Source organism: Oncorhynchus tshawytscha, linkage group LG19 (assembly GCF_018296145.1).
Source record: "Oncorhynchus tshawytscha isolate Ot180627B linkage group LG19, Otsh_v2.0, whole genome shotgun sequence".
NCBI lineage: Eukaryota > Metazoa > Chordata > Actinopteri > Salmoniformes > Salmonidae > Oncorhynchus > Oncorhynchus tshawytscha.
In genome coordinates, this window is record NC_056447.1 from 16,616,082 (window position 1) to 16,629,355 (window position 13,274).

Sequence of the window (13,274 nt, forward strand, 5' to 3'; positions counted from 1 at the left end):
CAACCTGGTGGTCTAAAATGTTGTTTCTGGTGTCCTTTGACAGCTCTTTAGTCTTGGCCATAGTGGAGTTTGGAGTGTGACTGTTTGAGGTTGTGGACAGGTGTTTTTTATATCTATAACAAGTTCGAACAGGTGCCATTAATACAGGTAACGAGTGGAGGACAGAGGAGCCTCTTAAAGAAGAAGTTACAGGTCTGTGAGAGCCAGAAATCTTGTTTGTTTGTAGGTGACCAAATACATATTTTCCACCATAATTTGCAAATAAATTCATGATAAATCCTACAATGTGATTTTCTGGATTTTTTTTCTCATTTTATCTGTCATAGTTGAAGTGTACCTATGATGAAAATTACAGGCCTCTCTCATCTTTTTAACTCTTAAGCCTACCCCCTACTTTTTCGAACATTCTGTTAAAAATCGCGCAACATTTTGGCGTCCTGCTACTCATGCCAGGAATATAGTATATGCATATGATTAGTATGTGTGTATAGAAAACACTCTAACGTTTCTAAAACTGGTTAAATCACGGCTGTGACTAGTACAGAACGTCTGTTTCATCGAAAAGCGCAGGAAAATCTGATCACTGGAAATGGAAAAAAATATCCATGCGCCACTTCAACCCATTGTTAAAGGTGAACCGTATTAAATGAGGCCGAGGTTGCAGTACCTACAGCTTCCACAGGATGTATAGAGTCTTCTCATTTGATTCAGATTTGATTCTTGGTAGAACCGACCAAAGGGAACCGATTCCCTCCGACCACCAACTTGATGTATTGGCCCGGTGTTTTTCCGGACATTTTTTCCAGACGACCAGCTATCGAATTTACATCGCCTCCTGATGATTTTTATCGCTTATTAACGTGTACTAATACCTAAAGTTGCATTAGAAAAGTATTTCGAAGTGTTTTGTGAAAGTTTATCGTCGACTTTTTAACTTTTAAAAAATGACGTTACGTTATGAAACGCTATTTTTTCCGTTTATCACACAGTCTTCATAGATCGATATCTAGGCTATATATGGACCGATTTAATCGAAAAAAGACCCAGTATTGATTATGGGACATCAAGGAGTGCCAACAAAGAAGATGGTCAAAGGTAATGAATGTTTTATATTTTATTGTGCGGTTTGTGTAGCGCCGACTATGCTAATTCTTTTGTTTACATCCCCTACGGGTCTTTTGGGGTGTTACATGCTATCAGATAATAGCTTCTCATGCTTTTGCCGAAAAGCATTTTAAAAATCTGACTTGGTGCCTGGATTCACAACGAGTGTAGCTTTAATTCAATACCAAGCATGTGTATTTTAATGAACGTTTGCGTTTTAACTAATACTATTAGCGTTTAGCGTAGCGCATTTGCATTTCCAGAGCTCTAGTTGGGACGTCTGCGTCTCAAGTAGGATCAAGAGGGGGAACATGCACAATTGGTGGCTGACTAAATACTTTTTTGCCCCACTGTATGTCTATGTACTGGGAAATGTTCTTGTTGCTTTCAACCTCATGTTAATCGCATTAGCCTACATTAGCGCAACCGTCCCGCAGGGGACCCACCAATCCTGAGGAAGTATAAGGAAAGTTACGAAATAAATATAGTAGGCCTTCTCAATAGAAAGTTGATGGGATCCTCCTCTTTTTAATAGAGACCATCACTCTGTTTTCTCTTGCAATTGCATAGCCTATAGAAATGTAGCTCATGGGCGCTCATGTTGTATTTGATTATATTTTTGTCACTGTCACTTGGAATTTGACTGCCTTCCATGACTCGTGACTGCCGGTGTGGTGGTAATACGGTCACCGCAACAGCCTAAACAGCCCTGCAACACTGTCTTCAGAAAGTATTCACACCGCCTTTACTTTTCCACATTTTGTTGTATTACAGCCTGAATTAAAAAATGATTAAATTGAGATTTTGTATGACTGATTTGTTTACACACAATACCCCATAATGTTAAAGTGGAATTTTGTTTGTAGAACATTTTAGAAGGAACCTGCAAGTAAACATTTATTTTGACGATGCATACCATTTGTATACCGTACATACGACTAGTACAACTTGATTATCTGGCCTATTTGACGTGTGGCATTGCTGTGAGGGAGGTGTCCATTTGTGTGCGTGGGTGGTTGTGTGTGTGGGTGCTCTCTGCTTCCACGGATATTTGAAAGATCCATTATATTTACCAATACTTTCATCATGGATTAGATGCAAAGTATAGCTACAGCTTTCGAATACCAGTGTTGTCCTGAATACAGCTGCTGGTATCGACACAGCTCTGTCTTCTGTGGCTAAAGCCGTCTGGACTGGTTGATGCTGAGTGGGAAGAATTATTTTGAATGTGATTGTCTGCCGTGATTCATCATAATCCATACACAGGTAAGAGTGTACAGTTAAAATGCCAAGATAGCTACATCTGCAAATGTTATTGTCTCTACTGTATAAAAAGGTTGTTTTCATTGCTAGTTATTGTTAGCTACTATATACCTAGATAGCTAGCTAGCTAGACAGTTGCATACAGGTAACGTTATGGCTTGCTTCGTCCGGCAACAAGCCATCTTTTACAGATGGATTATTGGGTTATAGATTTCGAGGTAATTTTCTTGCATGTCCAACTATCTGGCTAGCTAGAAAAATAACATTTACATCTAGCCAGCAAGTAATTATGAAGCTAAATGTTTCCTAAATCTTGCTAGCTACCTTGTATTGTCTGCATTGCCATTGTTGGCTGGAAACAGGTTAAGTGTGTACAGGTCATTTTAGTACAGCTGTAGCAGTCAACAGGCTATAGGACAATAATTAATTCATGTTTTAACCTATTTTTCTAGAATTGATCTTCCAGCATTAACCTCCCAACAGTACAAGGAGATGATTGAGAGTGAACAAGCAACACTTCAGGTATTTTCTTTGTACTTTGAGCTTTTTGCTTGCACTTGGGGATCAATTCATGTTATTGCTGGTATGCAAGGTTTTACTGTATTGCTTTCCTTCTTTACAGCTTCAATTGTCTGGAGCCTGGTGGTGTTGTGGCCAAGGAGCTTTCACTCAGATGTATCCAGGTTTCAGTTGCTGTGCAATGTTGACGTCCTTCCTCCCAGAGATATGCGAAACATCCCGGCAAACATATATTTTAGAGAAGATCAGGACTTTTTAAATAAAAAGCCATGGATATTACATGGTAGGACAGAAATACAGCATGCTCCCAGGATAGATTCCTTTGTTCATGTTACAACATGACCTGAACCAATGATACTCAAAGGACATTATGAAATAGGCCTAGGTCTAGTTAGTGTTTTTACCTTTACGCGTTTGTGTGTTAAGTTTTTCCTAAGGCTACTACCTTTAGCAATATAAGTTAATAAAGTATTTTCTTGTTGAAATATATAAATATATTATATATATAAATATATTATATATATATATATATATTATATTATATATATATATATATATATATATATATATATATATATATATATAATATATAACACTTTATTTTGTTAAGCACTTCCTCATGCTTTAGCACATGGCCACTGTCATGTGTTCCCATGTGAATTCTTTAAGATATGAGTGGGTCTACAATGCTAAATGGGCATAAGCAAAAAGCAGCACTATAGCTGTTCAATCTGAATGTTTATCTTTATTATGTAACAATAGGCCATTTAAAACTGTTAATGGTTTGCCTAATGGTGTAAGTTAGTGAGATAATGAGAATCCATTTTGGCAATTTGGTGAAAGTATTCCTTTTCTAAATGTATGTTTTCCAGAAATGTGTAATAAATCAATTGTGAAAATCACAGCAAAATGTTTGAATGCCCTTTTATCCTAAATGGGATTATGAATGTATGAACTTTTAAAGCAGCTTTACTTCCCCATGTTCCCTCCAACTACAGTGTATGATCTACAATTTTTAAGCTCTGAGTCTGTACTTTTATCCAATGTAAAAAACACCATTTCAAATTTTGGAACTTAAGACTGAAAGGAGATGGTGGGTCACATATTTGGTTAATTGATCGCTGGCTCGACAAGTGGAAGGGGTAGCTAATTTATTTGTTTGCTCATCTATCACTGATCAGAGACATTTAGCATGCAATAATGTAGCCTGAATCAAGTATATTATATATCTATTGATACAGCCTAGGCTATTTTCCTATGACATCCTCTCTGTCCAATCTCCACGGCCTTGTTGTTTAAGGAACGCAATAGAAAATGTTTAAAATATTTCGCAAAAAAATATTAAAATTAAATTCTTATTTGACATGTCCTCCCTGATTCAGACCCTCTTCTTCCGTTTGAAGACTACTGAACAAGATCTCTGCTTCCTCCCCTTTCAGGTGATGTCATAGTCTACATCAATGACATCTGTTGCCTGGGCACAACGCACGCCGACGTGGTCAAACTCTTCCAGTCCGTGCCCATCGGCCAGAGCGTCACCCTGGTCCTCTGCCGGGGATACCCCCTACCATTTGACCCTGAGGACTCTATTGGGGCGTCCACCAGCACCTCCCTGACCCCCATGGGCATGGAACACCGACCCCTGGTGGTGAATGGGCGCAGTAGCTATGACCCTTACCTGGAGTACCTCTCCCTGAGCTCCCAGCTCCCTCCCCAGGCTCTAACACAGCCCGGGGCACCCCACCTTGATGGGTCCTCACTACCTCCCACCACCGTCCGATCTGCACAGGCCATGACACCGCACGATGACAACATCTCCATGGCATCGTCAGGGGCAACAGGGATTGCCGGGGGCGTGATCCAGGGGGCAGAGCTGCTGAACGTAACCATTGTGAAGGGGGCAGAGGGGTTCGGATTCACCATCGCCGACAGCTCCACTGGGCAGTGTGTCAAACAGGTGGGGTGTTGCTCTCGTGCTAATCTCGTGTGGTGTTACTTTTGTGGGGTGTTACTCTCGTTACTCTCAGTATGTTGTAAATGTAGCCTTGTGTATTCTATTGATCTCTCTGTCCGCCCATCTGTCCTTTCATCAGTCTGCCTGTCTGTCTGTCATCACTCCTACTTTTCCATCCTCATACCTGACTATGTTCTGTGTTGTACAGGTGTTGGAGCCGGGTGTACAGGGCGGAGTGGGTCTGAGTGAAGGAGACCTAATCCTGGAGGTGAACCAGCAGGGTGTTGTGGGGGCAGGACATGGACGTGTGGTGGAGCTGCTCAAAGAGTGTTCTGTCGGAGCCGAGGCCACGCTACTCATACAGAGAGGAGGGGCAGGTAAGTCTCTTTGTCTCTTGAATAGCCTTTCTCTGACTGTCTATATTACCCTTTTCACCAGGGGCGCAACTTTGGTTTTAGAAGTGGAGGGGACATATACAGTGCCTTGCGAAAGTATTCGGCCCCCTTGAACTTTGCGACCTTTAGCCACATTTCAGGCTTCAAACATAAAGATATAAAACTGTATTTTTTTGTGAAGAATCAACAACAAGTGGGACAAAATCATGAAGTGGAACGACATTTATTGATATTTCAAACTTTTTTAACAAATCAAAAACTGAAAAATTGGCCGTGCAAAATTATTCAGCCCCCTTAAGTTAATACTTTGTAGCGCCACCTTTTGCTGCGATTACAGCTGTAAGTCGCTTGGGGTATGTCTCTCTCAGTTTTGCACATCGAGAGACTGAAATTTTTTCCCATTCCTCCTTGCAAAACAGCTCGAGCTCAGTGAGGTTGGATGGAGAGCATTTGTGAACAGCAGTTTTCAGTTCTTTCCACAGATTCTCGATTGGATTCAGGTCTGGACTTTGACTTGGCCATTCTAAAACCTGGATATGTTTATTTTTGAACCATTCCATTGTAGATTTTGCTTTATGTTTTGGATCATTGTCTTGTTGGAAGACAAATCTCCGTCCCAGTCTCAGGTCTTTTGCAGACTCCATCAGGTTTTCTTCCAGAATGGTCCTGTATTTGGCTCCATCCATCTTCCCATCAATTTTAACCATCTTCCCTGTCCCTGCTGAAGAAAAGCAGGCCCAAACCATGATGCTGCCACCACCATGTTTGACAGTGGGGATGGTGTGTTCAGGGTGATGAGCTGTGTTGCTTTTACGCCAAACATAACGTTTTGCATTGTTGCCAAAAAGTTCCATTTTGGTTTCATCTGACCAGAGCACCTTCTTCCACATGTTTGGTGTGTCTCCCAGGTGGCTTGTGGCAAACTTTAAACGACACTTTTTATGGATATCTTTAAGAAATGGCTTTCTTCTTGCCACTCTTTCATAAAGGCCAGATTTGTGCAATATACGACTGATTGTTGTCCTATGGACAGAGTCTCCCACCTCAGCTGTAGATCTCTGCAGTTCATCCAGAGTGATCATGGGCCTCTTGGCTGCATCTCTGATCAGTCTTCTCCTTGTATGAGCTGAAAGTTTAGAGGGATGGCCAGGTCTTGGTAGATTTGCAGTGGTCTGATACTCCTTCCATTTCAATATTATCGCTTGCACAGTGCTCCTTGGGATGTTTAAAGCTTGGGAAATCTTTTTGTATCCAAATCCGGCTTTAAACTTCTTCACAACAGTATCTCGGACCTGCCTGGTGTGTTCCTTGTTCTTCATGATGCTCTCTGTGCTTTTAACGGACCTCTGAGACTATCACAGTGCAGGTGCATTTATACGGAGACTTGATTATACACAGGTGGATTGTATTTATCATCATTAGTCATTTAGGTCAACATTGGATCATTCAGAGATCCTCACTGAACTTCTGGAGAGAGTTTGCTGCACTGAAAGTAAAGGGGCTGAATAATTTTGCACGCCCAATTTTTCAGTTTTTGATTTGTTAAAAAAGTTTGAAATATCCAATAAATGTCGTTCCACTTCATGATTGTGTCCCACTTGTTGTTGATTCTTCACAAAAAAATACAGTTTTATATCTTTATGTTTGAAGCCTGAAATGTGGCAAAAGGGCGCAAAGTTCAAGGGGGCCGAATACTTTCGCAAGGCACTGTATATACATACAGTACCAGTCAAAAAATTTGGACACACCTAATCATTCCAGGGTTTTTCTTAATTTTTTACTATTTTCTACATTGTTGAATAAGAGTGAAGATATCAAAACTATGAAATAACACATATGGAATCATGTAGTAACCAAAAAAGTGTTAAGTTTAACGTTACATTCAAACAGCTCTCCTGTGAAATACCGACCTGCGACATACGCCTAGTTTCCTGAAACAGGTCACATTTGTGAAATTTCTTTCCTTCTTAATGCGTTTGAGGCAATCGGTCCATATTATGGCAAGAACGGCTCAAATAAGCAAAGATAAACGACAGTCCATCATTACTTTAAGACATGAAGGTCAGTCAATCTGGAGAATTTCAAGAACTTTTAAAGTTTCTTCAAGTTGAAGGACAAAGGAAACCGCACACTGCTCTTGATAGTATCACTGATATTTAATAAGCTGACGTATCGGCCTCACGGCCTTCCTCAGAGCTTTTGTGAATAAAAAATAAATTAATTAAATTTGCACCCTTATGTAGACCTAGCCCCACCCACATCCGTTCCACACATCGAATGGGGTTGGAGGCAAAGGAAAAACAAATAAGTGCTACCAAATTTAACAATATGCATTTCATAAATATTACAAAAGTGTATAAATAAGGCGTAAAACCACAATGAGGACATAGCAAGTTTGGGTACATCATACGAAAAACAGAGTAAATCTTAAATAGGCACATAATTCATGTTCAAATTCACAACATAACATACATAGGCATTTCATCATTAAGTCCTTTAGGAAATAATGTCTGGAGGGTGAAAATCCCAAAACATTCTCTTTTACTAGGAGTATTATTGATATCACCTCCCCTGTCTGATATCTTAACTTTCTCTATGCCACAAAATCTAAAAGGTAGAAATGTTATGCTTCAGGACATTGAAATGTATTGCGACTGGATAATCCCTGTCGTTTCTCCTGATTTAACTTGTATGTTCACTAATTCTCTGTTTGAGAGAACGAGAGGTTTTACCGACATAGCAGAGCCCACATGGACATTTAATCATGTAAATAACATGGGTGGTGGAACACCTAATAATATAATTTATTTGGAACTGTTTTCCTGTGTGTGGGTGGCAGAAATATTCACACTTCATCATATTGTTGCACTGTGCACATCCTCTGCATGTATAGCTACCATTTGGTAGAGAGCGTAAAAGAGCCTGGCTGATTTTCTTTTGTGGCTGGCAGTTGCCATGAACCAATTTATCGCATAAATTGCGACCTCTCCTATACACAATAAGTGGTGGATTTTTATATTCAGCTATCAAAGCTGGGTCCGATAATAAAATATGCCAGTGTTTCTTAACCACACCTCCCACTTTTCGCGAGTTCAAAGTATACGTAGTTGTGAACATTACGGAGTGTTCTTTAGCTTTAGCGGGTCTTTTTTGTAACAGCTCATCTCATGTTTTTTCCAATGCCAAATTAAAAGCTTCATCCACACATTGTGACGAATAGCCTCTTCTTGGAAACCTAATGTGCATCTCCGCTGCTTTTTCTAGATAATCAAATCAAATCAAATTTATTTATATAGCCCTTCGTACATCAGCTGATATCTCAAAGTGCTGTACAGAAACCCAGCCTAAAACCCCAAACAGCAAGCAATGCAGGTGTAGAAGCACGGTGGCTAGGAAAAACTCCCTAGAAAGGCCAAAACCTAGGAAGAAACCTAGAGAGGAACCAGGCTATGTGGGGTGGCCAGTCCTCTTCTGGCTGTGCCGGGTGGAGATTATAACAGAACATGGCCAAGATGTTCAAATGTTCATAAATGACCAGCATGGTCGAAAAATAATGAGGCAGAACAGTTGAAACTGGAGCAGCAGCACGGCCAGGTGGACTGGGGACAGCAAGGAGTCATCATGTCAGGTAGTCCTGGGGCATGGTCCTAGGGCTCAAGTCCTCCGAGAGAAAGAAATAAAGAAAGAGAGAAGGAGAGAATTAGAGAATGCACACTTAGATTCACACAGGACACTGAATAGGACAGGAGAAGTACTCCAGATATAGCAAACTGACCCTAGCCCCCCGACACATAAACTACTGCAGCATAAATACTGGAGGCTGAGACAGGAGGGGTCAGGAGACACTCTGGCCCCATCCGAGGACACCCCCGGACAGGGCCAAACAGGAAGGATATAACCCCACCCACTTTGCCAAAGCACAGCCCCCACACCACTAGAGGGATATCTTCAACCACCAACTTACCATCCTGAGACAAGGCTGAGTATAGCCCACAAAGATCTCCGCCATGGCACAAACCAAGGGGGGGGTGCCAACCCAGACAGAATGACCACATCAGTGAATCAACCCACTCAGGTGACGCACCCCTTCCAGGGACGGCATGAGAGAGCCCCAGTAAGCCAGTGACTCAGCCCCTGTAATAGGGTTAGAGGCAGAGAATCCCAGTGGAAAGAGGGGAACCGGCCAGGTAGAGACAGCAAGGGCGGTTCGTTGCTCCAGAGCCTTTCCGTTCACCTTCCCACTCCTGGGCCAGACTACACTCATTCATATGACCCACTGAAGAGATGAGTCTTCAGTAAAGACTTAAAGGTTGAGACCGAGTTTGCGTCTCTGACATGGGTAGGCAGACCATTCCATAAAAATGGAGCTCTATAGGAGAAAGTCCTGCCTCCAGCTGTTTGCTTAGAAATTCTAGGGACAATTAGGAGGCCTGCGTCTTGTGACCGTAGCGTACATGTAGGTATGTACGGCAGGACCAAATCAGAGAGATAGGTAGGAGCAAGCCCATGTAATGCTTTGTAGGTTAGCAGTAAAACCTTGAAATCAGCCCTTGCTTTGACAGGAAGCCAGTGTAGAGAGGCTAGCACTGGAGTAATGTGATCAAATTTTTTGGTTCTAGTCAGGATTCTAGCAGCCGTATTTAGCACTAACTGAATGTAACGTCTGTCACATGTGCTCAGTTGGCGGATGCTTTAATCCTCTGTGGAGTGGCATATACGGCGCAGTCTGAAAAATTGGCTTCTTGGAGGTCCTCTTTTTAATGGCTCAGGATGGAAGCTGTCCCCCTGCAATAGAGTATTTATCTCCCTTTCTTTTCTATACAGAGTTGTAAACAGGGTTCCATTTGATTTCTCAATCCACATATCGAGATAATGAACACATTGAATGTCACATTCAATAGTGAATTTGAGATTGGGGTCAATGTCATTGAGTGGTAAATCTACTCCATCAGTGTAGCTGTTGTGCTTACAGCCCAACACCGTGCAGGACGTTTCTCATTTGCCAGAGAACACCAAGATTGGCAAATTCGCCACTGGCGCCCTGTGCTCTTCACAGATGAAAGCAGGTTCACACTGAGCACATGTGACAGACGTGACAGAGTCTGGAGACGCCGTGGAGAATGTTCTGCTGCCTGCAACATCCTCCAGCATGACCGGTTTGGCGTGGGTCAGTCATGGTGTAGGGGGCATTTCTTTGGGGGGCCGCACAGCCCTCCATGTGCTCGCCAGAGGTAGCCTGACTGCCATTAGGTACCGAGATGAGATCCTCAGACCCCTTGTGAGACCATATGCTGGTGCGGTTGGCCCTGGGTTCCTCCTAATGCAAGACAATGCTTGACCTCATGTGGCTGGAGTGTGTCAGCAGTTCCTGCAAGAGGAAGGCATTGATGCTATGGACTGGCCCGCCCGTTCCCCAGACCTGAATCCGATTGAGCACATCTGGGACATCATGTCTCGCTCCATCCACCAACGCCAAGTTGCACCACCACTGACTGTCCAGGAGTTGGGAGATGCTTTATTCCAGGTCTGGGAGGAGATCCCTCAGGAGACCATCCGCCACCTCATCAGGAGCATGCCCAGGCGTTGTAGGGAGGTCATACAGGTATGTGGAGGCCACACACACTACTGAGCCTCATTTTGACTTGTTTTAAGGACATTACATCAAAGTTGGATCAGCCTGTAGTGTGGTTGTCCACTTTAATTTTGAGTGTGACTCCAAATCCAGACCTCCATGGGTTAATACATTTGATTTCCATTGATCATTTTTGTGTGATTTTGTTGTCAGCACATTCAACTATGTAAAGAAAAAAGTATTTAATAAGAATATTTCATTCATTCAGATCTAGGATGTGTTATTTTAGTTATTTTTTTGAGCAGTGTATATACTGTATATACTGTGTATATATATATATATATATATATATATATATATATACACACATCGACCTTCATGTTGATAACAGCTGCTGCAGCTGCCGTCATTGTCACACTACTGCAACACAATTGATGCTTGATCAGAAAATGTGATCAGAGGCTCTGTATGGAGGACGTGATGCAATTGAGGAGCCTCGGGAAACAAGCAGACACCAAATTCAGCGTAAAACCGAAAGACTGATAAGGAGCAAGATAGATACCATTCTGTATACTTCTGGCCCTTCTTAAGACGCTGTGTTAACTAACCTCCAGGTTAGTTTCAAAGCAATACAACTCTCATTCTGTTGGCTCCAACTGCTCTTAAATGCAAGTAAATCTAAATGCATGCTCTTCAACCGATCGCTGCCCGCACCTGCCCGTCCGTCCAGCTTCACTACCTCTGGACAGTTCTGACTTAGAATATGTGGACAACTACAAATACCTAGGTGTCTGGTTAGACTGTAAACTCTCCTTCCAGACTCACATTAAGCGTCTCCAATCCAAAATTAAATCTAGAATAGGCTTCCTATTTCACAACAAAGCATCCTTCACTCATGCTGCCAAACATACCCTCGTAAAACTGACCATCCTACCGATCTTCGACTTCGGTGATGTAATTTACAAAATAGCCTCCAACACTCTCCTCAACAAATTGGATGCAGTCTATCACAGTGCCATCCGTTTTGTCACCAAAGCCCCATATACTACCCACCATTGCGACCTGTACTCTCTCGTTGGCTGGCCCTCGCTTCATACTTGTCGCCAAACCCACTGGCTCCAGGTCATCTACAAGTCTCTGCTCACCATAGCAGCAAAAACCCGTAGCAAGCGCTCCAGCAGGTATATCTCACTAGTCACCCCCAAAGTCAATTCCCCCATTTGCCGCCTTTCCTTCCAGTTCTCTGCTGCCAATGACTGGAACGAACTACAAAAATCACTGAGACTGGAGACTCATATCTCCCTCACTAGCTTTAAGCACCAGCTGTCATAGCAGCTCACAGATCACTGCACCTGTACATAGCCGTCTGTAAATAGCCCATCCAACTACCTCATCCCCATACTGTATTCATTTATTTATCTTGCTCTTTTGCACCCCAGTATCTCCACTTGCACGTTCATCTTCACTACACTGTTTAATTGGTATATTGTAATTATTTCGCCACCACGGCCTATTTATTGCTTTATCTCCCTTGTCTTACCTTATTTGCACACACTGTATATCTAATTTTTCTACTCTATTATTGACTGTATGTTTGTTAATTAAATGTGTAACTCTGTGTTGTTGTATGTGTCAAATTGCTTTGCTTTATCTTGGCCAGGTCGCAGTTGTAACTGAGAACTTGTTCTCAACTGGCCTACCTGGTTAAATAAAGGTGAAATAAATAAATAAAAATACAATTTTCACATTCTTTCTCACATTTCCATCACAGGTCCACAAACTATGGTGGATGCATAAACTCTCAGTGTACATTTAAGGGCCAGCCGTAGTCCCCTGTTCTGAACCAACTGTAATTTTCCGAGGTCTCTCTTTGAGGCACCTGACCACACGACTGAACAGTAGTCCAGATGCGACAAAACTAGAGCCTGTAGAACCTGCCTTGTTGATAGTGTTAAAAAGGCACATCAACGCATTATTAGGGCAGACTTCTCCCCATCTTAGCTACTGTTGTGTCAACATGTTTTGACCATGACAGTTTACAATCCAGGGTTACTCCAAGCAGTTTAGTCACCTCAGCTTGCTCAATTTTCACATCATTTTTTACAAGATGTAGTTAAGGTTAATGGTTTAATGAATGAATTTTCCCAATTGCAATGCTTGTCGTTTTTGGATTATCTGGATTATGATGGAGAGGCTTCCATTAAAGAACACCCCCTGTGTTCTGTTAGACAGCTAACACTTCACCCACAATATAGCAGAGGGTGTAAAGCCATAACATATATTTTTTCCATGAGCAGACCATGATCGATAATGTCAAAAACTGCACTGAAGTCTAACAAAACAGCTCCCATCTTTTTATCATCAATTTATCTCAGCCAATCATCAGTCATTTGTGTAAGTGCCATGCTTGTTGTCTGTCCTTCCCTATAAGTGTGCTGAAAGTCTGTTGTCAATTTGTTGACAGTAA

The 13,274-nt window shown here is 42.0% G+C and overlaps 1 protein-coding gene across 1 annotated transcript in view; it reads left to right on the forward strand.

Moving 5' to 3' along the window:
- The window catches only part of LOC112218407 (membrane-associated guanylate kinase, WW and PDZ domain-containing protein 2), a 312,288-nt gene that overhangs the window by 203,692 nt on the left and 95,322 nt on the right, over positions 1 to 13,274 (forward strand). The window contains exons 10-11 of the mRNA XM_042302010.1: positions 4,326 to 4,843; positions 5,049 to 5,217. Of these exons, the coding sequence (XP_042157944.1) occupies positions 4,326 to 4,843; positions 5,049 to 5,217 (687 nt within the window). The remainder of the gene's footprint in view (positions 1 to 4,325; positions 4,844 to 5,048; positions 5,218 to 13,274) is intronic.